Source organism: Podarcis liolepis (genome assembly GCF_965112155.1).
Source record: "Podarcis liolepis genome assembly, chromosome: 3".
NCBI lineage: Eukaryota > Metazoa > Chordata > Lepidosauria > Squamata > Lacertidae > Podarcis > Podarcis liolepis.
This window is the reverse complement of record NC_139557.1, coordinates 27805432-27832763: the sequence shown is the minus strand read 5'-3', so window position 1 is coordinate 27832763 and position 27332 is coordinate 27805432. Positions and strand designations below refer to the sequence as shown.

The 27332-nt window shown below is 43.4% G+C and overlaps 1 protein-coding gene across 7 annotated transcripts in view; it reads right to left on the bottom strand.

Annotated features, from left to right (window-relative positions):
• TPO (thyroid peroxidase) overlaps positions 1 to 27332 on the bottom strand; it is a 110218-nt gene that overhangs the window by 36158 nt on the left and 46728 nt on the right. For all 7 annotated transcript variants that reach the window (XM_083495544.1, XM_083495543.1, XM_083495547.1 and 4 more), the window contains exons 7-10: positions 26133 to 26339; positions 14018 to 14533; positions 2848 to 3106; positions 993 to 1163 (exon numbers count right to left, since the gene is read on the bottom strand). In XM_083495544.1, the coding sequence (XP_083351670.1) occupies positions 993 to 1163; positions 2848 to 3106; positions 14018 to 14533; positions 26133 to 26339 (1153 nt within the window). The remainder of the gene's footprint in view (positions 1 to 992; positions 1164 to 2847; positions 3107 to 14017; positions 14534 to 26132; positions 26340 to 27332) is intronic.

Here is a 27332-nt window from a genome sequence, read left to right as displayed (position 1 = left end):
CAAACTGAAGTTGTAGATCAAAATGTTCTTAAAGGCTTTAACTAAGCAGGAAAGAGTGTGCGAAAGTAAAACTATGCTCAGCTGCTATTAAAATGAAATAAACAACCACAGTGCACTGATTGCTAATACAATAATATTGGGTAAAGGTAAAGGGACCCCTGACCATTAGGTCTAGTCATGACCGACTCTGGGGTTGTGGCGCTCATCTCGCTTTATTGGTTGAGGGAGCTGGCGTACAGCTTCCGGGTCATGTGGCCAGCATGACTAAGCCGCTTCTGGCGAACCAGAGCAGCGCACGGGAACACCGTTTACCTTCCCGCTGGAGCGGTACCTATTTATCTACTTGCACTTGACGTGCTTTCGAACTGCTAGGTGGGCAGGAGCAGGGACCGAGCAATGGGAGCTCACCCCGTTACGGGGATTCGAACCGCCGACCTTCTGATCGGCAAGTCCTAGGCTCTGTGATTTAACCCACAGCGCTACCATTCCAGTAAATTCATTGGGTTGTATCCAATGGTGCCTTAGAGGACAGCACTTCCATTTCTAGAAGTCAGGCCACCTTATTTTGGCTGACAACCCCAACCATTTACTGTCGCCCTCTGCACCACATCCCATTCTGTTCCAGAGAATCCCAGACCCCTCAAGAACAGCTGGTGGGGTGGTTAAGAAGGTAAGAGGGATCAACAAAATCGAGGCTTTGCTTTGCACACACAGAAGTCTCTTCTATTGATCTGGCTAGGCCTCCCACTTTGGCTAGTGAGGGTGTTTTGAACAATCCACACTCACCTGCTCTACACCTGATATCATATATGATGGGTGGGGCTTGGCCAAAAGGGGCTTTGCAGAGACTTCAGATCAGCACTACCTGCAAAGCCCTATTGCCCAGTGCTATAATATGTTATAAGTTGCCTAGAGGCTTTGGCATAGGCAACATGCAAATCTTGCTGCTGCTACTACTACGACAAGATGTATTTTTAAAGAACGCAGTATACCTGGGAGTCCATGATCACGTCCCCGCTGTAAATCTAATGATGCTAAATCCAAAGAGCCATTATGAGACAACACCAATAGCTTCTTCGTTAGCTCCTCATTCAGCAGCTGACCCTGTACCTGAAGTTTTGCAGCAGTTGCCAAAGTTCCTCTTAGCAGGGGATCCAAGCCACCTAAGAGTACAAAGAGAAGGTTACAGAGGGGAAGAGGCGGGCCTCTCCATCATCTCTGCTGAAAGACCAACAGCTTTTGGGTTCCTGCTGCCCTTGAAATATTTCCATCCCAGCTGGTTGTTACAAAACCTCTGTCAAAAATCTCCCTCCCTCCCAGTCCATTTTTGTGTGTGTCACGTACGGTATTTTAGATTGCAGGCCTCAGAGCAAGGACTGTCTTATCACTGACATTTGAAAGCGTCTGTCTTATCATGGGCATTTTGGAGTGAGAAACAGGATAAAAATGCTTTAAATAAATGTATGCAGCCACAAATCCAGCACTGTCTTAAGATAAGTGCAAAAGTCCTTGATTTTCATCCAGCCAGCTAAGGACCCTTCACTAACTATGAATTGTGCTTTAACAGCTTTGTATGCATTTTTCTTCTAGTTTTCAAAAAAACAACCAAGTAACAATGATGTAAAGATATTAACATCTTCCACTGAGTAGTGTTAGGCAAATAATAACAATATTAATAAAAAATATTTTTAAAAAATTCAAGTTTAAAAAACATGTTATAAATAGTACTTGTCTTTCTCTAGAGAATTATATTTAGCTTATTTATACATTTGATAAAGAAAAATAATGAAAATAATATTGTTATTATTATTTTCAGGTTTTCATTTCCACATTAGCATATTTTATTATACCCATACATTCAACGACTTCCCTCCTTCCCCTTCCAAGGTTCTTTTAATTTACCCATAATTCCTGCATATTCTTGTATATCCATCTAAATCGCTTTTCTCCATCCTCATTTAACACCCTTTTAGATATGTAATACTGTTGAAGTTACCTTAATACTGCCAGCGTTTTCAACTGTGTACAATTTTTAATGCGTTGCAGCCAATTAAGCCATACTCAGAGTAGACCCACTCGACTGAATGGTAAAGTTAGATGTCATTAATTTAAGTCCAGCAGCAGGTTTACTTTTATCTTGATTTGATTGGATGCAATCATATGGAAACTCGTTATTAAGATAAGGCTACAACCTTATCATATTTATCTGGGAGTAAGACTCATTTAATAGGGCTTATTTCTGACTAGATATTAGCTTTACAGCACAATACTATGTATAACAACAACAACAGGGCTCCGAGGGGTCTTCTGGCGGTTCCCTCATTGCAAGAAGTGAGGTTACAGGTAACCAGGCAGAGGGCCTTCTTGGTAGTTGTGCCCACCCTATGGAACACCCTCCCATCAGATGTCAAAGAGTTAAACAATTTTATGACCTTTTGTAGGCAACTGAAGGCAACCCTGTTTCGAGAAGCTTTTAATGTTTGATGTTTTGCTCCTTTATATTTTGTTGGAAGCTGCCCAAAGAGGCTGGGGAAACTGAGTCAGATGTGTGGGGTACAATAATTATAATTATTAAAACAGTAAGGCTGCACAAACCTTTCACTCTTGTCCCTCCAAGCTGTAATTCATTCCACACAGATAAAATAACTGAATATTTCAATTTATTTTGGTTTTTTTATATGACTTTGTAAATGCTAGTCAAGAAGAGAAAAACACCTCAGCACTTGCTCTTCATGGTCTGTTTAACAGTCTGAACAATGATGAAATCAAGACAAAATCTCCCTGTTTTACAAGTTGCTAATAACTTTGCAGTAATGCAAGAAGATGTGATAGTATTAAACAAAGTACCTTCTTTAATAAGTCTCCACGGGGTAAAAAAAGCTTCGTGCAATTGAAGATTAGGAAGATTTGGATCATTCTGATACTGTACGTCGAGTCTCTTTATGACTGGATGAATTGCAGCATGGCCAAAGCGAAAAGCTGCCGTAGTAAATACATTGGATACTGAAGGATTAATTGTGGGAACATAGCCTTTATAAACACCAATGTATTGGTTAAAAGCATCTGGTCCAATGATTTTTGGTATGTAGTCTCTTAGGGTAATAATCTGGGGTGGAAATAAGGGAAACCAGAATATTTCAGTTAATAACAATGTTGTAGGAAGCCTATTGTGTGTTTGAACAAGACAAAGCCTTGCCAGATGTTGGTCTGGACTCCTTAGATATAGGGACATTCACTAGCAACAAGAGCCAAAGTCATATTTATATAAGCTAGGTGCCAAATGACTCCTTAAACCAGGGTTATAATTGCCAAAATAGAATGCCTAGATGCCATTTTTGGACCAGACAGCTCAAAAGTTGTATTTTTCAATACGACTTTTTGGTTCCTGAAATTCATTTTGATTGTGCAGATAAAACATAACGGGTAGAATTCTATAGGATGTGTGGCTGGTGTGTGAAAATAGTCAAGATCCAAGGATTCCCAGGCATGCACCTCCAGATGGTAGAGACGTCAGACGTCACCCTGGCACCTGGGCATCTTCACTTGGTCACAATCCGTGCAAAATCCGCCTGGCGAGTTTCGAACGTTGATTGGGGATTGAGGGGGGGGGCATTAATATCAGTGCCCCTTCCCTACCATGGAGAATTGTGGGAGTGGTTTCCCCAGATCAAGATTAGTTCAGCTGGAACTTTTCTAATAGGACGGGGAAATTAAGCCACAGCCAATCTGGACCGGGGGTGTTCAGTAGTCTCAGAATGTTAAGGGTGTTTCACAGCATTCTTTACTGGCAATGAAATAATATTGTCTCCATGCTGATGGATCATCCAACAAAGATATAACTGTCTTTCTATTTTGTTATAGCCTGCTAGCTGACATTAAACAGAAAGTGTTCTATTATTGACCTAATAGTCCATCAGACTAACCTTTTGCAATGACCTTTATATAACGATATCCGAATCCACCTCTCTGTGTAGGCTAAGAGCTTAAGGCTGCAATCCCACATACACTGACCTGAGAGTAAGCTCCCTTGAACTTAATGGGACTTGCTTTTGGATGCACCTGTTTAGGATTCTGCTGCAAGGGAACTGTTTGTGCCATTTGAAAGTGACAAGGGAAAGACGCAAACTTTTGAAGCTGCCTAACAAAGCGCTTAAGGACGCAGGTGGCGCTGTGGGTTAAACCACAGAGCCTAGGTCTTCCCGATCAGAAGGTCAGCGGTTCAAATCCCCGCGACGGGGTGAGCTCCCATTGCTCGGTCCCTGCTCCTGCCAACCTAGCAGTTTGAAAGCACGTCAGAGTGCAAGTAGATAAATAGGTAACGCTCCGGCGGGAAGGTAAACAGCGTTTCCGTGCGCTGCTGTGGTTCGCCAGAAGGGGCTTAGTCATGCTGGCCACATGACCCGGAAGCTGTACGACCCGGAAGCTGTACACTGGCTCCGTCGGCCAATAAAGCGAGATGAGCGCCGCAACCCCAGAGTTGGCCACAACTGGAGCTAATTGTCAGGGGTCCCTTTACCTTTAACAAAGCCCTTGGGGAAACGTGTCTGTTCCTCTGGGTGGCTGGTGCTACTGTGGGAGGAAAAGTGACTACTAATGAGCCTTCTTGCTCCCCAGGATCAGTGCTAGAGTAGCACAAACTGAGAAAATTGTCTCAGGTAGCAGGTATTAGCATGGCAGTGAATTGGGACCCACATCCTCAGATACCATATTTGTTTGTCTCGCTATCGCCTGGCTGTCATTATTGCTGCTAACACTGGCCACCTACCTGCAGCTTCTAAATTATCTCTGCTTTGGTCTGGGGAAGGGGCAAGAGGGGTCCTTCCTCAGAATGAGGCATTCTGGGTGAGGTGACCAGAACAGCAGCTGCTGTGATTTGCTGCTGCAGCAGAACAAGTATTCTCCAGGCCATGACAAAAGGGGAGGGGCAGGCTGAGAATCTGCCAGCGCTTTTAATGCAGCAGCAAAATATTGGGGGGGGGAGTAAATACGGGGGAAAGGGGGAAGAGCAAAGGGGTGGCAGCAACCAGGAGATAAAGGAGGAGGAGTTAGCAATGGCAGGGGGAAACAGCAGTGGGGGGTCGGTGAGTGTAGGGTGCCCTAATTCTTGTGCCAGTCCTGTTGCCCCCTGCATGCTCATTCTGTATATAGTTGAATATAAAGAGATACAGTGGTACCTCGGGTTACATGCACTTCAGGTTACAGGCGCTTCAGGTTACAGACTCCACTAACCCAGAAATATTACCTTGGGTTAAGAACTTTGCTTCAGGATGAGAACAGAAATCTTGGCGGCAGTGGGAGGCCCCATTAGCTAAAGTGGAGTCTCAGGTTAAGAATAGTTTCAGGTTAAGAACAGACCTCCAGAATGAATTAAGTTCTTAACCCGAGGTACCAATGTATTATGAAAATATGAAAACTCTGTACAGGACAGTGGTACCTCGGGTTAAGAAATTAATTTGTTCTGGAGGTCCATTCTTAGGCTTAGGAAAACAGGTCCCAAAAATGTGGCTGGCTGTTTCTCTCCCCCAACGCACCCCATTTCCCGCTCTGTAGCTTAATTGCTGTACAGGCCAAGGAATACTCATGCTTTAAACAAATCTATTTGTTCATAGGAATCTTCTTTCCTGTATGTAACACTGTCCATGTCTTAAAGACTATTTGGTCACAGAATCCATTTGATAGGTCTAAATGGGTCTATCAGCAGACAATTCATAGTTATCTTCAAAAAAACAACAACCCAAAAACCACACAGTTTGTTATAGAAATGCTGATAAGTGTTCCCCTGGCAAATTCTTTTGATAATGTAATAGGCTTATTGAAGCATATAGAAAGAAAGCTTATAAGAAACACTGATCAAAAGAGAGGAAATGATACATTGCGATGGAAAATATGAAAACTGCATTGCAGATTTAAGATTACATTGGACTTAATAAAGCATAATGGGATGAATATGAAGTATAGAGAACTAATAAAATACATGATAGGTTTGATATAATATGCAATAAACTGAATGGACAAATGCACCCAGTGCTTTGATACAGTGCATATTGAAAAATTCAGGCAGGGATAACGTAGTTTCATCAGATAATGTGTTTCACTCTTTTTGGGGGGTGGAGGGGGGTTATTTTATTTTTTAACACTGAAAAGGCAAGTTCAGACAAACTACAAAAGATGTGGCTCTTTCCAAGCCCTCGGTGTTCACTCCAGAGCAGTTAAGCTTGGCTTCCTTGCCTCATTACTTTAGCTTTCAGTTATGCTCTTTGCAAATTAACAGTGCTCAGACGGCAAAGCCTGAAATATGATAGATTATTAAGAGGCTGCCCATTGGATTTTAAGGTTCGGCTTTCCTACACAATGGCTGCCAGGTCATTAGTCCTGCTGGAAGGTAGGAGCATAGATGTCACAGAGACTCATTTGTGGAGGGCAATCCAACACATTGTTGCTGGTCCTGTTGCTATGATGCATTCTGTTTCCCAGCAATATTTCGAATGCATTGAAATTTTCCCAGCAGTCCTATGGTTTTTGACAGCCAATGTGTACCCTCAGTTGGGTACCTTCATTTCTTATCTATCAGATGCCACCTGAAGCAGCTCACTTCACCCTGATCCATGGCAGGTTCAGCCCTGCATGATCTCATGTTGTCCTAGTGCTTATGGAAAGGCTAATAGCCTACTACATTCGGTATAAATTCATTCCAAATGTTATCGTATTTATCCATACAAAGCCTGCGCCTGTAAGCAGCCTGTTCATAAATTGCCAATGATGTCAGTCCATTGATTGAAGGGTATCATATTTTTATTTTTCCAATTCCTCTTGGCCACCATTAGGGCACGGAATAGATCCACTTCCGTTGCCCCTTTGATAATTACCATACTGCAGGTATATAGTTCAATAAAATATTATCCACCTAAAGATTTAACTTTTTCTGCACAGTCATAGTTAACAAGTTTTGGGAGAAAGTGCTGGACTGTGTTAAGTAAAGAACAAGGTACAAAGATGTGTTTCAGAGAGGCATTGTCCTTGCCACATCCACAACACTGAGCTGTCTTAGCTAATCCCTTTTTTATACAACCGTAAAGGGGTCCAATAAACTCTAAATATTATTTACTGTTGTATTGGTCTTAAATCAAATGACAGCTTAGGTATTGAAGCCAATACAGTGGTACCTCGGGTTACATACGCTTCAGGTTACATATGCTTCAGGTTACAGACTCTGCTAACCCAGAAATAGTACCTTGGATTCAGAACTTTGCTTCAGGATGAGAAGAGAAATTGTGCTCCGGCACAATTAGCTAAAGTGGTGCTTCAAGTTAAGAACAGTTTCAGGTTAAGAACGGACCTCCGGAACGTATTGAGTACTTAACACGAGGTACCACTGTACAGTTTCCCACTGTCTGGGTAATAACGAACTTGTCAAAAACTTAACGGGGGGGGGGATGTTTGCCATTATTTTAAGTTGCTGGTGCAGGCCACAATCCACCCCCACCTTTGCTGGGCTGTAGGTGGTTTGGGTTGAGTCAAGGAGCCCCTCCACTTGCTTTCAGCAGCTGAGCCAGAATACCCCTGCCCACCACCAATGGATTGATGCCTGCATCACTCTTCTGCCCGCAGCATGTACAAGTGGAAGGCTTACACTGGTATCTGCATTGGTAAAACCAAGCAGACAGTCCTGTAATGAGGCATTCCAAGGTGGGGCAGGGCTGAGCCAGCCTGGGATCCACTAGATCCTGAGCAGCTCTCACAGTTGGCGCTGGCTGGCATCCGGCCTGATCCGAGCCCGGCCGCAGCGTAATCTGAGGCTGGTACAAGGATCAGGACCCATCTTCCTGCCCCCACCCCTTACACCACTGCCACGAGTGCCCTTGGCAGCAGTGAGTTTAGATTGCAGTCCTACTTGCAAATAGTACATGGGCACGTTCTCCTTCCAGGAGCTCATCAATGATATTTAACGAACTGGTAATATTTAACACTTATGAATTGTATCTAACTGGAGTAGCAATTGGTTCAATCCCCAGGCCGCAATCCCATCAGAAACCCTGGTAATCTGCTGTTATTTTAAAAGCAGGATTCAAACTAATTAGAGCAGAATGACCTGCCTTCAATTCTGGGCACCTTCCATATCCCACATATAATAACTTTCTGCAGCTTGAAAAAAGGCTTCAAATACTGATGGGGTAATCACTATCATATATGGCACCAGTTGCTCCTGGCGTGGCAGGAAATTGAACAACTGGATGCATCACTAGCATGATCTCGCTGTCCCTTTAAATTAGATGTCTGCGTTTCAACACGAGATCCCCCAGAGTCCCTACAGTGCAGAGCTACCCGCACTGGGCACAATTTAAGACTGTGCCTTACTACCAAAGGGAAGGAAAAGGACACATCTGTATTCGGCCAGCCTTTGTTGCGAGAAATGGCCTGTATTGTGCAGTGGAGACATTCAGTCCAGCTAAGAAAAATAAAATGAAACACACAACTTTCACCTTAACAATATAGCTTTGTGACCTGAATTGAGCAGATCTACTGAAAAGAAGGCAAAAGGAATAGAAATTGAAAGTCTACAAGCAGCCAGCCCTCCGCTTCAAGGGGTATCATCTGTGGAAGTGCCTTGGAAGTTAAATATGTCTGAGCAGGAAGAGCAAACAGAGGACTGGTTTGGAGTTGTTTTTTTTAAAAAAAGAAATGAGATACGAGAATGAAGCTAAGATTGCATCTGCAGTAGATGTCTTTCCTGATGGAAATGTGTAAACTAAGTTTGAGCTCCGTGCTAGAACATCGGCATCAGTGCAGTCCTCAAGAGCTCAATGCAGATACAGGCCTCCAAGGAAACACCAAGCCCAAGAGGATGCCATCGTGGTTAGTGAGCAGAGGCAAGGAAGCTTTTAGAGGCAAGGTGGCTTCCTTCAGGAACTGGAAGCCTTGTGCAAATGAGAAGAAATGCAAGCAGACAATAAGGTTACTGCCTAAAGTCTGGGACACAGAGTGGGGAGACCTGGATTCAAATCCTTTCTGTGATTCTTTAGAAGTGCTTTAGCAGTGAATGCCCTGCACTGGTAGTGGGCTGGACTCGATGACCTTTGAGGTCCCTTCCAGCTCTGTGATTCACTTTTCTGATTTAGTACTACGTTGCCTGTCTTAACAGCATGGGGAGTGTCTAACTGGGTGTGACACAGAGATCTGGGCACTTGCTATCTTTCCATTTTAATGTCCCCATATAGAAAATAGTGATATTGCCTTCACAAGGTATTTTGTTTATGTGTGGGTGTGTGGATGGGAAAAAACAATAGTGCTGCATAAATCCTTGCTAATGATATTTTCCCAGAGTAAAACATTATTTTCAGTTGCCTTTAAAAAGTCTACAAAAGTTCACTGTTAAAGCTTTGACTTTCCAGTTTTGCATATTTTTGTTGTTTAGTCATGTCCGACTCTTCGTGACCCCATGGACCAGAGCACGCCAGGCACTCCTGTCTTCCACTGCCTCCCACAGTTTGGTCAAACTCATGCTGGTAGCTTCGAGAACACTGTCCAACCATCTCGTCCTCTGTCGTCCCCTTCTCCTTGTGCCCTCCATCTTTCCCAACATCAGGGTCTTTTCCAGGGAGTCTTCTCTTCTCATGAGGTGGCCGAACTATTGGAGCCTCAGCTTCATGATCTGTCCTTCCAGTGAGCAAACAGGGCTGATTTCCTTAAGAATGCATAGGTTTGATCTTCTTGCAGTCCACGGGACTCTCAAGAGTCTCCTCCAGCACCATAATTCAAAAGCATCAATTCTTCGGCGATCAGCCTTCTTTATGGTCCAGTTCTCACTTCCATACATCACTACTGGGAAAACCATAGTTTTAACTATACGGACCTTTGTTGGCAAGGTGATGTCTCTGCTTTTTAAGATGCTGTCTAGGTTTGTCATTGCTATTCTCCCAAGAAGCAGGCGTATTAGTGTACCAAACAAAACAAGGGCTTTCCTTTTCCTCGCCCTTTTGCTATATCTGCTCTCTCTTTCTCAGCCTCCTGCAATATTCCCCCCCCCCCCCAAGGTTATAGCTGCTCAGAAAGAACTCTTGGAGTGTAAACGCATGGGCAACCTCAACTGTGGAGGCTGCTGACGCTCTAAGTAGCCGAGTTGCATATAGAGTTGGCATGTGTGTCCCTGAACTGAGTAAATCCACTCCAAATCATTTCTAATGTGCCACAGGCTGATCTCATTAATCTCTGATACTCAGACAGATGATGAGTAGCCCAGAGTCATACACAGAAAATGCCTTTTGGAAATTATTTTGTCTGAGGGCAGAACGTGTCTGATTCCAAGACACTAACATTTGAGTGCCCAGAAGCCTAGTGTGTATTGGGTTTTTTCTTTTTCTTTCCAGATTTGTTCACTGCTAACTAGTGCCAAAAAGCCATTCTGAGCCTTTCAAGGCAATTATTTTAAAGCAAACATCACATTTAAGACAGAGGGACTTGCACAGTGCGTGCGAGGAAGCTATAAGGAAGACTAATGTTCAGGGTCGTTAAGAGATTTTTATTTAAGATTAAATGAAGTGTGCAATCTTTTTGTATCCTAATTAGAATTCTCACATAGAAATGTGAACAGCTTCATAAAGAGCATAACTTAGACGGTCTGATGCCCAGCTCCAAATGAGAGATGCAGGAATAACTTTTGCTATATATTTTTTTGCCATTAGGTGGCATATTTCTCTTCACAAAGGCAACTATAGTCCAGTTGCCCAAAGTAAAAATCTGCTTTTGGGAACATGAATCGGGCTGCCAGAAGGCCTAACCACGCATTCTGATCTTGGACTCAGCTATACAGCAGCAAATAAAACGTTTTAAGTGTGTTGTAAAGTGCATTATACAAATTTGACACTAGATGGCGATGGTGAGCTATGGCAAATTCAATATATTTTTTTCAAACCGTTTTTTTTAAAAAAAGAATTTCACAATGTTTTTCATATGTGTCTAGATTCCACCCTTCTCTTCCTGTATATCATTGTAAGATGGAAGGAACATTCCTCTTCCTGTTGCAACACTATTTCTTCTCCCACTGTCCTCTATTTGTTGAGGTGCAGAACTTCTGCACTGCAGACCCTTTTCTGTTTGTAGAGGATACCTATGCCATTTACAGCCCTGATCATCTAGCTTAGTCTGCATTGTGTGGAGGACTCCATGAGTGAGTGGTGGTGACAGTGAAATGACGGAGGGGCAGGTTTTGTGGGCACACCCTGCTCTTCTGAACACTTGAACAGGACTACTGTGTGCTGAACTCGCCATTGGTGAGTACGAGCAGTTTCTCAGAATGGCAGGTATATGCACCTGACCAGTCCATCTAAATGTTGCATGCTGTTATTGGATCAGTAGGCAGACCACTGAACTTCTCGTCTTAGACATAGGAAGCTAAAAGAACATTTATTCTTTCTCTCTATATATTATCATATATATATATATATATATATATATATATATATGCATGCTAGACTTTGTTTTTTTCTTCTTCTCAAGAAATAACTGATCACTTGAAAGCTCTACCAGGATGCTATGTGTGGGTTTGCTTTTATTGATCTATCTGTCCATGTGCCCAGGATGAACTAGTTCTTGTCTATAGATACCCCCAGAATAAGCTGATAGATTTCTGAGGTGGAAGCACAACTATTGCTTGGAATTACAGGTGCACAGTCACATGCTCCACATGATCCTCTGTGTAGAAAAACCATCTCTACAAATAGAAAACCTTGCTTTCTGATCTGCAAATGAACTTTTCACACTTGAGGTCACCTGAAAAACCTCTTCCCTGAAGTGGCACAGTCCTCTCTATCACTTTAAGATTCAACTGCCTCATTTTAGTGCGTGTGTAAGCCAGGCCTGAGCATTACCCACTACAGTTGTACCTTGGAAGTCAAACAGGATCTGTTCCGGAAGTCCATTCGACTTCCAAAACGTTCAGAAACCAAAGTGTGGCTTCTGATTGGCTGCAGGAAGATCCTGCAGCCAATCGGAAGCCGCGGAAGCCCCATTGGATATTCAGCTTCCAAAAGAACGTCCGAAAACTGGAACACTCACTTCTGGGTTTCAATCGTTCGGGAGCTGATTTGTTCAGGAGCCAAGGCATTTGAGATCCAAGGTATGACTGTATAGGTTTTGTATAAGAGGTAGGGCAGCTACTTGCACATTGCCCCCAAATAGAAAGTGCATTATTAGAAGAGGACAAAATATTAATCAGATTTGCATAAGATTTGCACAGGCTAATTTAGATGTATAGGTGCAAATTTAGAAACAATTATTACGATTTAAATAGAAACACAAGCCATCCAAAAATAGTGAAAAAGATTGTGGCCAGGTGACCTGTATCCAGTCCACTGTCTAGATGCAAAATGTAGACCATCAACTTCAAGGCCCTGTAAATTGAAGAACTGGATTCCACCCATGTTCTGTAAGTTATTCATGTTCCAGGCTAGTGTTGCCATATTCCAAGAAGTAAAATTCCAGACACAAAAGTTGTTCAGCTTTATTGGGGGAAATGAAACTTCCCCCTTGTTGAACAACCCTACTCTAGGCCCATGTAAGTAGCTGGAAAGAGAAATAGGATTCCTTCACAAAGTGGCATATGTATATGTGTGTAATCTACCCTTATAATTTTTCATCTTGCTTCATGTGGTTAAAGGGCGTTAGAGGCAAAGTGTTTGTGCACCGTAAATCTCTAATCTCTTTCAAGGAGTGCAGTTACATGCCTACAAAATGCAATTTTGCAAACCATGCCCCCAAAGAACTGTAAGGAAGAACTATAAAGTGGAACTATAAAGAGAAGTTATCCAGGATAAAACACACAGGGCAGCAGAACTTGCCGGAAAAGAATGAGAGAAAAACGAAAGCATAGACTTGAGATGAAACAAGGTAAGTACTCCCCACCCATCTTCAAATAGTTGGAAACTCTGTAGACAAGGAGGATAAAGCTCATGGACGATTTGCCCTGACCATTAGGTCCAGTCGTGACCGACTCTGGGGTTGCGCCGCTCATCTCGCTTTATTGGCCAAGGGAGCTGGCGTACAGCTTCCGGGTCATGTGGCCAGCATGACTAAGCCGCTTCTCGTGAACCAGAGCAGCACACGGAAACGCCATTTACTTTCCCACCGGAGTGGTACCTATTTATCTACTTGCACTTTGACGTGCTTTTGAACTGCTAGGTTGGAAGGAGCAAGGACCGAACAACGGGAGCTCACCCCGTCACGGGGATTTGAACCACCGACCTTCTGATCGGCAAGTCCTAGGCTCTGTGGTTTAACCCACAGCGCCACCCACACTAGCTAGGTTCTATTTCCAGCGTTGAAGTTAGTGCAGGCCTCTGAATGCCAGCTGTTGTGCTCAGGTGCTGCATTTGGGTTTCCCAGAAGTATCTAAGTGGCCACTGTGAGGACTGGATGCTATATTAGAATAGACTTTGACCTGAATCATCATGTGTCTTCTTACATAAAAGGGGAAAGGGTCACAATGCAGTTGGAAGAATCATTATGCATACAAGTTGTCCGTGTGGAGGGCAGAGGTGCCAACTTGAATAAAATATTGGAGGTGCCTTGTATCGGCCTTGTATCAATCACACACAGAAACTATTTGAATGACAATGCTCATTAACTTTGGGGGTCTGGCCCCCTCAAATATTTTACTGTGGGGCCTGAAGGGACCTTGCCCCTAGGAGTTGGCCAATAGAGTGCAGGGTGTGTGTGTGTGCAGAGTGACTTGGGATAACAGGCAGCTTGCAGATAGAGAGGGCGCAGTGCTGGGATCAATGCCTACTGGTCCAAACCCATATCAACCCATGTCTTTTGTGCATAGGCTCAGTGCTCTGGGGCCCTGAAAAGAGCAGTTGATATGCATGGCCCAACTTGCATCTCCAATTGAACAAGGGCAGGAATAGCGGGTGCAATTCTCACCCCCTCCCATGTTTATTTACCCAAACACACTTTGTTATTTGTATAGCGCCAGAATCAAAAAGTATAACGCGCAATGACATCCAGGTAAGTGTCAGCTTACCTGATGCAGCGCGCCAACGATTTTGCGGGCCTCTTGATAGACCTTTTCAGGACTCCAGTGAGGGTTGACTTCCTTCAGCGCTTTTGCCAGGCGGTTGTGCTCTCGCAACCAAAGTGTATGCATAGCTGCCAGTGAAGGGACTTCACTAGCTCGACTGTCTCCCGCCATGAAGCATTCAATCCTTTCTTCCTTGTCCGCCTTGGGGTCTTGGGCACAAAGGGAAGGCACCTGGGCCACAAAAGGAAGGTATTCGCGGCCATTGTCAAAATACTGCGTGTTCATTCTCAGGAGGCCCTCTTCGCTTGTCAGGTTCCTCAGTTTGTTCTCTACTGTGGGCGTGCTGCCATAAACCGTCGATGCGTCAAGGAAGGAGGTGAGGCTATTAATCTGTTGCCTTGGATTTAAGACAGAGAGGTTTCCTATGAGAAATCCTTGGTGGCCAGTGGCACATGCAGGGGACGAGCGGTAAAATGGCAGGCAGCTCAGGCTCGTAGAGAACGTATCATTGGCAAAAACCTGCGGATTAGGTAAAATACCTTTTGTTAGGGAACATACTGCACAACTATGACACAACTCTTGCTGATGCACGTGTGGCTGAACTCTTAGGGCTGATTCTTATGGTGTATCATGCACACAGTGGATTAGTGGAAAACATCAGTTGTCAAGGGAACAGGGGCATGTGCACAAATCACACCTTTCCCCTTGCACTTGGCATAAAGCAGTTTAATGCCCTTGTTTAGAAAGGACAAATCCTTTTTTCGTTACTGTTAAACAGTTGGGAATCAGAAACCCCTGCCAATCTACGGAGGCTCTATAGGCAAATTAAAGGAATATATTGATAATTTTTTTTGCTGTTTTGCTGGTTTGATTGTGTTCCATTTTACAGTTCCATGTCTTTATTTGAAATTTATTCAGTGGGAAATCTGCAGAGTTTCAATTAGGCATCAATTAATACGCCATCAATACATAATCACTCAGATATCAGATATCGTTTGCAGTTTCACAACATATGGGCTCTGTTTTTAAAAACTGTTTTTTGTGGGGTGAAGGGGAAGAGTTAAAATATGAGAATACATAGCGTGTTGGTCTTGTAAATACATGTATTACTCATGTGAATGACAAAGTGGTTAAACAGGCGGCCCTTCAAGTAAACTGTTCCTAAGCTGCTAAGGGCTTTATAGTAACACTTTGAATTTGTCCCAGTAACAGATTGACAGCCAGTGTCGATCTCTGAGCAGAGGTGCACTATGCTGACACCTGTCTCGGCTACCACCAAGGCTACCTAGGTCTCCAGGGACGAAGCTGGAACCAGAAGGCAGATTGCATTCCTGCTCCTTCAGAGGAAGTGCAATCCTGTCCAGGGCAGGCAATTGGCCAGTTTCTCAGATATTTGTAAGAATGATGGGAGGTTTTCAGTAGCCCACCAGAATAAAGGTATATGTGTGCGTGTGTATGTGCAGTATTTGAAAATAAAGGATGGACAAAATCCACTTACACATTTTTTTACCTGACATACCTAGAAGAAAATACGACTTAGAAATATGTTTCTCCGCCAGGCCAGGGCCTATGATTAGACAAAACGAGGGTCAGCTGACTTAGCAGATGCTGGAAAGGAGAGAATGTGTTGGGAGGGTAGACCTGTGTGTACACATGGCCGTCCTACAACCCCTAAGCTAACCTGGTGCCCTCAGCTGCAGGGAAGGTTGTTGTTCTGCTACCGGTATTGAAGTAGGCTTCTGTGCACAGAATGGGAGATGATGGAACTCCATCTTGTCCTTTGCCTACAAAGGAATCAAATCGTCTTTGGGAGACCCTGCTGCCCCTACCCATTTTGTCTGAAGTTTAGCAACACATCACCTAATGTAATGAACCATGACAAGGCAGGATAAGAAAACCGGGCCGTTCCCTCATGGGGCAGTCCTCAGTGAGAACTCTCAGTTGTGAATTTCAAAAGATAACCAAACTTTGGAAAGAGAACAAATTTTCTCTGCCATCATGTACGATTGTTAAGGAAGGGCTGGTACTTTTCAATACAGTTTGCTAAAATAACCCCTCAAGGGAAACCTCTGCAGTGCTTTGATAAAGGAAAAAAGCACCAGCTTTGTAGAGATTGCTGACCTAATCCACCTTTTCTTCTGTTTGCTGTTGAGAGTAGTTCTTTTTTTTTTTAAAGCATATACTCTAGAAGTCAAGATAAGCTCTATAAACCCCTATATTAATCTTGCAGGTATCATATATTACATTATAAATGCATCAAATCTGCTCCATGTTCAAGGTGCTATTAACAAACAAAAAGGGGATTTTTAAATTTGTGTTAATGCAGGTGGAGAAAAAAACAGACTGAATGGGGGAAATGCCAGGTACACAGAGAGGAAATCTGAGATTTAAATGAGATGATGAGGGCTGAAGGATACTTGTAATGGAGCTTTAAAATCTGTGGCTTAATGACATTTCCCCCCCCCATTATTCAATAGGCCGTGTTGGTTTTTTTTTTCTAAAATAGCACTGAAAACTCATTACTGTGGGGAATGCTATCAAGGAGGCTATTATGTTAAATACTTGCTTATCTTCTAAGCTGATTAAAACTTGTTTGATTAATAAATGCTCCCACTTCTTTGCTCATTAGTTTAGTGGAAACTGTTCCAAGGAGTGATCCTTTATTTTGACAATGAATATTTCTCTGGTTAATCGTGGCCTTTATTGCCTCTGTTGTGTAATCAAGTGTTTTCTTTGCTTGATGTTCCCCTGATGCAGTGTTTGCCTCCTTTATTAATTTGGTCATTTAGATGCATCTTATTTTCCCTTTCAATTGAAGGGAAGGAATTTTTAGGATCCAATGTTCCTCCATTCCCCCCCTGAAAATAAGCCTAAACCCAGGTAACTCCCATTGCTCATATCCACCCCTCTTTCATTCTTCTCTTCCTTTCCTCTCTTGCCTTTCCCAATTTAAACTGTAAATTCCTCAGGGCCAGAGCACCAAGTGAATCTATGGCAACACTGTTCCTACTGTTGCTTGGTATGACAATACTGGATCCTATATTCTTTTGAAACGCTGTTTGTGAAGTAGAATCTGAATAAATTCACTAGGCATTTAATTACTTAGTGAACTAAGGTGAAAAGGTTCTTGCAACACACCAAGCGGTGGCAGGGTAGGAATCTGTCAGTTTTTGTTTCTCCCCATTTCTCGTTTCCCCATTCTTAAGTTCTCTACATTTTTAAAAGTCCACCTGAAAGCTCACCAGCAATTTAGTGCGGATTTCTCCTAATGTACATACTTCTGTTTGCAATTTTGCCTCAAATACACATTTCTGCAAAGCAATTTCCCCTAATGCAATGCATTTTGCATGTTATTGCCCCTTCATTATTTTAATGTATTTGTTTATGTCCTTACTATGTTCCTTTTTAAGTGACATCAAACATGCCTCATGTTTTCTTGTTCTTGCAACCTATAACATCTTACTGTAGTGTATTTACATGAAGCCATTTCCTTTGCACAGTACCATGCCAGAAGGAAAGTTCAGCTTGTCTATTACAAGGGGAAAATATAGGGGCATAATTTTATACCTGAAAGTTTTCCCTTCTGTGGCTCATTGCAGTTCATTGGGCAAATTGGGTTAGAGATGGTGCATTGGAGCCAAAACATAGATGCCTTCTTCTCCCCACCCTCAATGATCCTGACCCAAATAAGCCCCTCCCCTGGATACTTCTTTTTTTCTAGGAAAGAAAAACAGATGTGGCGTTCCAATCACAGAACCACTGTGAAACATCATGCTACATAGACCCCAAATCCTATGTGATCTGTAAGGGTAACACCAATGCTTGCAACAATCATATGTGCTCTTTTATAATACCTAGGAGTCATCATCAATTCTCCAAAAAATGTGCTCTGAGAAATTACAGGACCAAAATGAACTGGGCTCCTTCTTTGTAGTTCACCTCATTTCCCAGCACTAACTCAGAAGAAAAGCTCTGCTGGATAAGATTAAATGAATGTAAAGACTTCGATGCACGTGGAAAGGAGTATCAGGCTATATTTTCAACCTGCATACCTTCATCTGAATACCTGAACAGAGCCCTAATACATATAACTATACACATGGGGGCTCTGTCCACACAATTGTCATTGAGAACACAAAGTTACCAATTGTGTAGACCAGAGATGGGCAATCTGTGGCCCTCCAGATTTTGCTGGACTTCTAAGTCATCCCTGTCAGGGGCTGATGGGAGTTGGAGCCTGACAGTACGTGGAAGGCTACAGGTTCCCCATCCTGGGCAAGTACAGCTGTATGCAAGAGGACCTCTGCAGACACTCACATGATCTATGGATCCTAGGGCAGTACCTTGCCTAAACTAGTGACCTTCTAGGTGCCTCCTGCCTCCTTCTTTGGCAGGAAGATCACAACCCACCTCAGTTATATGATGAAGTCTATCAATAAAGAAATACTTCTAGAACAGGATTCTAGATCTGCTAAAAACGACCCACCTGACCTTAGCTTTTCACATTGAAGAGTTAGAGAGCAGATCCTCTGCTTAAAATTAGAGGCACAGGAAGTTTCATTCTGAATCATTAGAAGAAAATATTTCCAGCTATTTAATTGTATTTATCACCAAGGCTATTTTAAATAAAATATAATTACGATGCTGACTTTTTTTTATTAATTACTGCAGAGGCCATCAAATAGCTACCAGCTATTAAAATCTCTCTCTGAATTGTAATTATCATACTCAAGAGGGTTCTTCTATTTTGAGAAAAGAAATCCGTTGCTCAGAGGGATGTTTCTTATTCTCAATCCTTAAGAAAGGAACGTAAATAAATCGAGGTTGAAAAACAAACCCTAAAACACAAATTGTTCAAAGGGGCAGATAATCCATTTAATTGCATTGGGCACATTTAATGGTTTCTTGTGATTTGAATCATATGGGCTGGTTTCTTGTGATTTGAATCATATGTTTTAATGCTTTCAAATAAATAAATAGATAGATAGATAGATAGATAGATAGATAGATAGATAGATAGAATATTTGTTAATAAGGTAAATTGCCTTGGGACAGTTGCAGCTTTGAAAAGTGGCTTAGGTCACATCCACACCAAACATTTAAAGCAGTCTTGTACCAATTTTTAACAGTCATAAGTTTCTCCAAATCAGACATCCCCAAACTCGGACCTCCAGATGTTTTGGCACTACAACCCCCATCATCCCTAGCTAACAGGACCTGTGGTCAGGGATGATGAGAACTGTAGTCCCAAAACATCTGCAGGGCCGAGTTTGGGGATGCCTGCTCCAAATAATCCCAGGAACTATAGTTTGTTAAGGGTGCTGGGAATTGTAGCTCTATGAGGGTTAAACAACAGTTCCGAGGATTCTCTGTTATAAACAAATAAATAAATTGTCACCACATCTGATAGATGAATGTTCATAGAATAATAGAATCATAGAATTGGAGAGTTGGAAGGGACACATCTAGTCATCTAGTTCAGGGTTATCTAGTTCAGGCATCCCCAAACTCGGCCCTCCAGATGTTTTGGGACTACAATTCCCATCATCCCATACCACTGGTCCTGTTAGCTAGGGATGATGGTAGTTGTAGTCCCAAAACATCTGGAGGGCTGAGTTTGGGGATGCCTGATCTAGTCCAATCACCTGTATTGAAGGAATCTCAACTAGATCACACATGACAGATGACCATTTGTATGTTTGCCGTCTGCTGTCCTTAATTCTGTGGCTCTTCACCCTCAGAGCTCATCTCCTCTGTCCTGAAAACATAGTTCAAATCCACCCGCTCCTTCCTCAAGCAATGTCCCATCATGCTTTGCTCAGATGAGTGCCTGATGTAGCATTGGCTCAGCTTTCAAGTTCAGAAAGAGTGAAAACTGCTTCTGCCCGCTTGTTCACTCTCATTATCATATCAAAAATCTTCCCCCTTCAGGATTTTTGCAAGACACAAAGGGGCCAGCGTAGGGCTCATTTCCCTCCCAAGAACTGGAGAGTTGGAATGGAGGTCAAAGGTCATCCAACTCCCTGCACAGCACAGAAAAGTCACTACAACATCATCTCTGATAGGTGGCTAGTTAACTTCTGCTTAAAAACATCCCACAAAGAAGAGTCCACCACCTTCTAGGACAGTCCCTTCCACTTTGAAACACCTTGTAAGTTATTTCCATCTTAAATGGGACTGCATTAAAAAATCCATCTTTTAATTAGTGTACCAAGTGTTGAAAGCGACTAGCAAAAATTAGCCTGACCTAAGATACAAAGGATTCTTGTGAACGTCCTGTGGCACAATTGCTCCACAAAGTTTCATAAATACACATTCCTATACACTTTTTCCATTGCAATAGGTTCATCTAACTTCCTCTGCCTTTGTTTTAGAAGCTGTGTTTCGTATTAAAAGCAGCCAGAATTTGCAGTCAATATTATTATGCCGACGACAGTCACAATACACAACTGAGAATGGTCACGTGCATTTTGACCCCCCCACCCACCCAACAGGATAGCACACTGCCTATGAAGGAGACAAAAACACCTCCCAAAATGTTTTAGAAAAAATTTTCTGGATGCTCCTATTGGACAGGTGGCAGCACAATGAGAAGCCAGCCTTGCTAGCCTTGGAGTCAAGTCTTCCTTGTGCAAAGTAGGGGGCATATAAGCTATAGATATATGACCACCAGCAACAGCTTTTGTAATTTTCTTGCACAGTACAGTTGCTACATTTTACACAGCGGAAGCTCACACCCATCAGACTTCGTATGAGCCTATTTAAATGGACAGTAATTTTGTAATACTCAATCTCACAACATACTGAAGGTAGGAGAATAATCCATGCAGCGATTTCTTAAATGAGTGATATTCATGTGTGTGCTACCTGCTTCTTCCCACAAAGAAGAGTCCATCACCTTCTAGGACAGTCCCTTCCACTTTGAAACACCTTATAACCATCAATAAGTTATTTCCATCTTTACTGGGACTGCATTAAAAAATCCATCTGTGGATTTTTGAAAGCTGTGCTTTGAAAGGAATCCATGCAGCTATTTCTTAAATGAGTGATATTCATTTATGTGCTACCTGCTTTGAAAGGAATGGGACAACCTATATGTGCAGGAGATCCTTATATGCATGGGGGAAATAATTTATAGTTTATGGTACAATTAGACGTGATATTTCTTTTAAAAATCAACAACACCTTAATGTACAGTGGTACCTCAGGTTAAGTACTTAATTCGTTCCGGAGGTCTGTTCTTAACTTGAAACTGTTCTTAACCTGAAGCACCACTTTAGCTAATGGAGCCTCCTGCTGCCGCTGTGCTGCCGGAGCACAATTTCTGTTCTCATCCTGAAGCAAAGTTCTTAACCTGAGGTACTATTTCTGGGTTAGCGGAGTCTGTAACCTGAAGCGTATGTAGCCTGAAGCATATTTAACCCAAGGTACCACTGTAGAATAGGGACGCAGGTGGCCCTGTGGGTAAAAGCCTCAGCGCCTAGGGCTTGCCGATCGAAAGGTCGGCGGTTCGAATCCCTGCGGCGGGGTGCGCTCCCATCGTTCGGTCCCAGCGCCTGCCAACCTAGCAGTTCGAAAGCACCTCCGGGTGCAAGTAGATAAATAGGGACCGCTTACCAGCGGGAAGGTAAACGGCGTTTCCGTGTGCGGCTCTGGTTCGCCAGAGCAGCGATGTCACGCTGGCCACGTGACCCGGAAGTGTCTTCGGACAGCGCTGGCCCACGGCCTCTTGAGTGAGATGGGCGCACAACCCTAGAGTCTGGCAAGACTGGCCCGTACGGGCAGGGGTACCTTACCACTGTAGAATAATCATCATCATCATCATCATCTGGCATAGACTCCTCCCTAAGCTATCTGGCATAGTAAAGTTTTTTACCAGCAATAAACATTCTCACTATACTTACAAAAAAGGTATTAAAACAATTGTTTAAAAATTGGAAATGGGAAACAACAGTAGATTCTCAAAATGCATAGGCAATCAAAGTTTCCAGGCAATTTTAAAACCTAAGATGAAAGGAAGAAAGACAAATATCAGGACGGCGAGGGTGCCACACCTGACACCAGCAGAGGCACCATCAATTGCTGACTGACATCCCTGAGGAAGGAACCTCAAACAGTGAGTTTTGCCTGACTGCAAAAAGCCCTCAGGGTGAGCTTCCAGGAGCGAGTCTTGTGTATTACTGTAGCCAACTATAACCTAGGAATTTCCCCCCCCCCATCTGTTTTAAATAAATGTTTGTTTGCTACTTTTTGAAGGGTGAAAAGGGCAACACTTTGGTTTGGAAGAATGCCCATTTTCCAGCTCCATAATTTCACAGTGTCCACTGATGGGGGAAAGAAGTACAAAACAAAACAATCTTTAGATATTCTGAAACCGTACTGTTAACAGGATGCAGTTCTGTAGCTCATTTCCCAAGTGGAGCGCTTGACGTGGTACTTTCATCTGCCAGAATGTGTGCTATGGAAGAGCATGATGATATTCCACAGGAAGAAGTAAGTCCAGGATAATAAAAAATATCTCTCTATGGAGCCCTCTTGTTTGAAGAAGCAGCAAAACAAAACCTAGCCAGGATAACTCTCTCCTTGACAATTCTTATTCTGCAAAATACCCTCGGTGGCATTTCAAAAACATGGCCAGAGAAGCACATTGCAAATAAGTACTTATTTACCAATTTGCAAGAAGCTTGCCAGATAATATCACCTTAATTCCACACACGACTTTAGCTCAATCAAATGAATGAAACAAAGATCTAGATCAGAAATGTCAGAGTAACTCCAAGTGTGAGAGTTTGCATTTTCGTCTGGTCCATCCCTGCTGTCGCAGTAAAACCTAGGTCTGATCAAAATGTTCTTAAAAAGTATTCAGTTTCAACTAAAAGTAAACTAAACAAACTAAATGGCTCAGTTCATAAGGCTACAGCTCAAGTCATCCCTGACCACTTGCCATAGGAAAGGAGGACCTCATATTGACCACCACTACATCGTGTTCTTTGATTCTTCAACAGTTAATTCCAGTTCATATGAACATAAGAAGACACCTGCTGGATCAGGCCAAAGCCCCATTAGTTTAAAATCCTGTTCTCACAGTGGCCAACCAGATGCTTACGAGAGAAGAACCCCCAAGCAGGCCCCGACTTGTGATTCCCAGGTGGTACATAGTTGCTATTGAAAGCCTCCATGAAATTGTCTAATCCAGTGTTTCCCAACCGGTGTTCCGCGGCACACTAGTGTGCCGTGAGACGTTGCCTGGTGTGCCGTGGGAGGGAGGCGGGCGAGTCGGGTGGCGAGAGGCGGGGCGGCGACGGCGAGGAGAGGCCGCCCAGCGCGGGGCTCTCGCCGTCTGCCTGCCTGGCTGCCTGCGTGGCGCTGACGTCACGGGGCTGTAACGTGCCCCACACGCGGGGCGGCGAGCGAGCTCCCTCCCACATCCCATCGCCGCTCGCTTTGGCCGGCCTACTGGGCTGTCGCAGGCGGAAGGCCTGCGCATGCACGAGGTTTTCGCGCCTTCGGGATTCCCTTCACACCTTCCTCCCGGGTCCTTGAGAGCGCGGGAAGCGGCAGCGCGAGACCGGCGTTGAGCCTGGTAGGTATTGCGCTTGCCAAGGCAGTCATTTGGGAAATGAAAACTTGCAAAGCAAGCAACCAGTTCAATCTGAAGTACGTGTATGCTTAATATCCTGTATCTGAAACCTGTTCTGCCCCCTCCCCCACACTTGGTGCCATTTTCATCTACACATGCAGCAGAGTAAGTTGACCCAGAATAGTACCAATTCAGATGGCAGATGGGAGAATGACAGTGCTGAATGCTTTCCCATGTAGAACAGTCCCTGCAAATAAAAACCTAGCATATTTGGAAGAGGGATGCTAGCCTAACCATTACCTTCTATGCTGTTACTGTTTTTTTATTTTTTTTTACATAAGTAAAAAGTGACCTTTCCCCATCTGGCATGGTGGTGTGCCTCGAGATTTTTTTCATGAAACAAGTGTGCCTTTGCCCAAAAAAGGTTGGGAAACACTGGTCTAATCCTCTTTCAAAGCCCCCTTGAATTTGTCTAGTGGCCATCACCTCCTCTTGCGGAAGCAAACTCCACACAGATTGCTCTTGGCTCGCTGCACAGCGTTTAAGATTTCACAGAGTGATTTTGGATTGGAAGGGAAAACTAGCCCATGCTCCTAGCTGTTAGGTGCAATGGGATAAGAGATGGAGAAGCAACTGTCACCTTCCTACCCCTGTTCCCAATAGAAATCCTGAACTGTAGAAGCAACTTTGCTTGTAGGTTGTAAAGGCTGGGTCCCTAACTGCTATGCCAGATCTGTTGAGTATGTTCACGTTCTTCGCAAGGGCCCGTGGTACATCCAGGGTAGGTTTCATGTCCTTGTCCATCCTAAGCAGTATCAGGTTTCTGTTGCTTCTGAAATAGCTATATAAATGGGAGTCTCAGTAGGTGCACCTCCTGGTTCAAAGGGATTATAATTTGGCCTTTAAATTAGGCAATATTCTGTGTTGTTCTTGACTTGCATTATACAGAAAGGGAAATTTAAAATGGAGTAAGAATTTTAATTAACGGGAAAGACTTCATGTCAAAACAAACAATGACTAGCAGGAATGAATAATCTGGCAATAGGGAGGCTTGCTATAGTGAAGGCACTGTAAGGGGACTGTTAAGCCAGCGAAGGAGTAACTGAACACTGAATTCTGTGCTTAAGAGCTTTTGTATTCTTCAGGGGAAGGTGCTAATCAGTAGAAAGTATCTTCCAAAGGTGCCTTCTGCTTTTCAAGCAGTTTTTGCCAGGAGAAGGAGGAGAAGGAGGGAAAAAATCTCCCACAGAACAGCAAATTATTGCATTCATTAATTCTAGGGATCATACTGCTTTTGACAAACACACATTTTCAAGGATAGAAAGCTCATACTAAAAACATGCAGCAGAATTACAGACTCATATATATTCTCACATATATCCTCAGAGAAGGGCTATATAGCTCAGGGGTAGAGTACCGTACTTTTCCGTGCCTAACACCCCCCCACTCCCCGTGTATAAGATGCCCCTATTTTGGGGGACAAAAAAAATAAGAAAATGGGGGAGATTGCCTAGGGTTGTTGAGCTTTGGGGGGGGGGGGTTTGCCAAAAAACACTCACCCGCCAGACCTACTCTAACACTCGTGCGTGTCGCAACAGCCTGCTAACGTCTGTCCCCTCACTGGTAGAAGCAGCCAATTGCCCGCCCAATTACTGCAGCAACAGTCAATCAACACCACCCCTTGATGCAGCCACCAATAACACGCTGCTGACAACCTCCGGCTTGCAGCATTAACCAATCCCATGTCCCCCCCTATGCACTATGTGTATAATTTGAACATAATTTTACAGTATAAAAACCTAGTCTTATACAAGGAAAAGTACGGTATCTGCTTTCCATGCATAATGTCTCGTGTTCAGTCCCTGGCATCTCCAGGCAGTGCCCGAAACACTGGAAAGTCACTGGTCCACAGTCACTCTAAAATAATAATAGCCCTTCATAGCAATAGATATGGACATAAGGATGTTTTTCTTAGAGCACAACAAGTATCAAGAACAGTTGTGGCTCAGTGGTAGAAGCATCTGCATTGCATGCAGGAAGTCCCACATTCAATTCCCAGCATCTCCAGGGAGGGATGGTCAAGAACCACTGTCTAAAATCTTGGAGGCCTACTGCCAGTCGGTGTATACAATAGTGACTTCATTATTGGGTTTGTTCCTATGGAATAGCGTACCTGTAATGCTAAATTATTGTGGCCAACAAAAACTAATTGAAAAAGGAACTCAAAGTTTGGGAATTTTGATAACACTCTGAAAATCAGTTCATCCCCTGTGAAATAATGGCTTTCTAGATTTTGTGTTTCGCTGTCTTTGCCCTCATAGGAAAATTTAAACTGAATGACAACCTTTAAAACAGAATTATTTGTTTCTATTTTCCTTACTGGAATGAAAAACTTGATGCAGAAGACCATAGTAACCCCCCCTCCTGATAAAACTCTTGGTTTAGCAACAAAATATAAACATGGCCTTATTTATTCTCTCATATTTTAACTACTTTTATCAACCATTATATTTTAAAGAAAACAAACCGAAAGGATACCTGTATTGGAAAACATGGACTCCTGTTTTCACAGGTCCGTTGGCAGTCTGCTTCTCCCAGAAAGGAAAGTCGATTTACACTCTGTGGCGTAAATGCAAGGTCATGACTGATGTATTGCCCCCACACAGTGATCATATCAGAATGTCGCTCATCTTCAGTAACAGCCTCATTAGATACCTCGATAATGTTTCTTGTCACTTCACGCACCTGGAGAAAAAGAGTTAACTGAGTTGGCACGTGAGACACTATTTACTTTTCATTCAATAGCCAAAGGAGGTGAAAGCAACCAAGAACGTACCACTTTAGCCAAAATAATGTAAGTCACAAAGTTGTTCTATTTTTAAAAACATATTTCAGTTAAACATGTACAACTTAAACAAACTTAACACACACACACACCCTCTCTCTCTTGGCAAAGTTGTTTTGAGGCAGGGATAGGGAAACTGCGGCTCTCTGTATTGTTGGAAACCAATCAGCCTCAGTCAGCCTAGTCAACGGTGTGGAATGATGGGAGTTATAGTTCAGTAATATCTGAAGAGCCATAGGTTTCGCAGTCCTGCTCTAAGCGGTAAATGAGAAACCATAGGTGCCAATTCCCTGGGGCCCTGGGTGCTCGAGCGCCCACAAATTCCCCATGAAGGGGCCAGGCACCCACAAATTTCACTGCCAGGGCCACACATGCTGCACGGCACCCGCAGCCATGGTCACAGGGCCAAGCTGCCACAAGAAGCTTGTCTCTAATCATTTTTAGGTAAAGGTAAAGGGACCCCTGACCATTAGGTCCAGTCGCAGATGACTCTGGGGTTGCGCGCTCATCTCGCTCTATAGGCCGAGGGAGCCGGCATTTGTCCGCAGACAGCTTCTGGGTCATGTGGCCAGCATGACTAAGCCACTTCTGGCGAACCAGAGCAACGCATGGAAACACCGTTTACCTTCCTGACAGAGCGGTACCTATTTATCTACTTGAACTTTGACGTGCTTTTGAACTACTTGGTGGGCAGGAGCTGGGACCGAACAATGGGAGGTCACCTCGTCACGGGGTTTCGAACTGCCGACCTTCCGATTGGCAAGCCCTAGGCTCTGTGGTTTACACCACAGCACCACCCGCATCCTCCTAATCATCTTTAGGCAGAAACAAAGGACCTTATTGTGTGGTAGCTACATTAGTGCTGCTATCCTGTGCAAGTCTGCTTAGAAGCA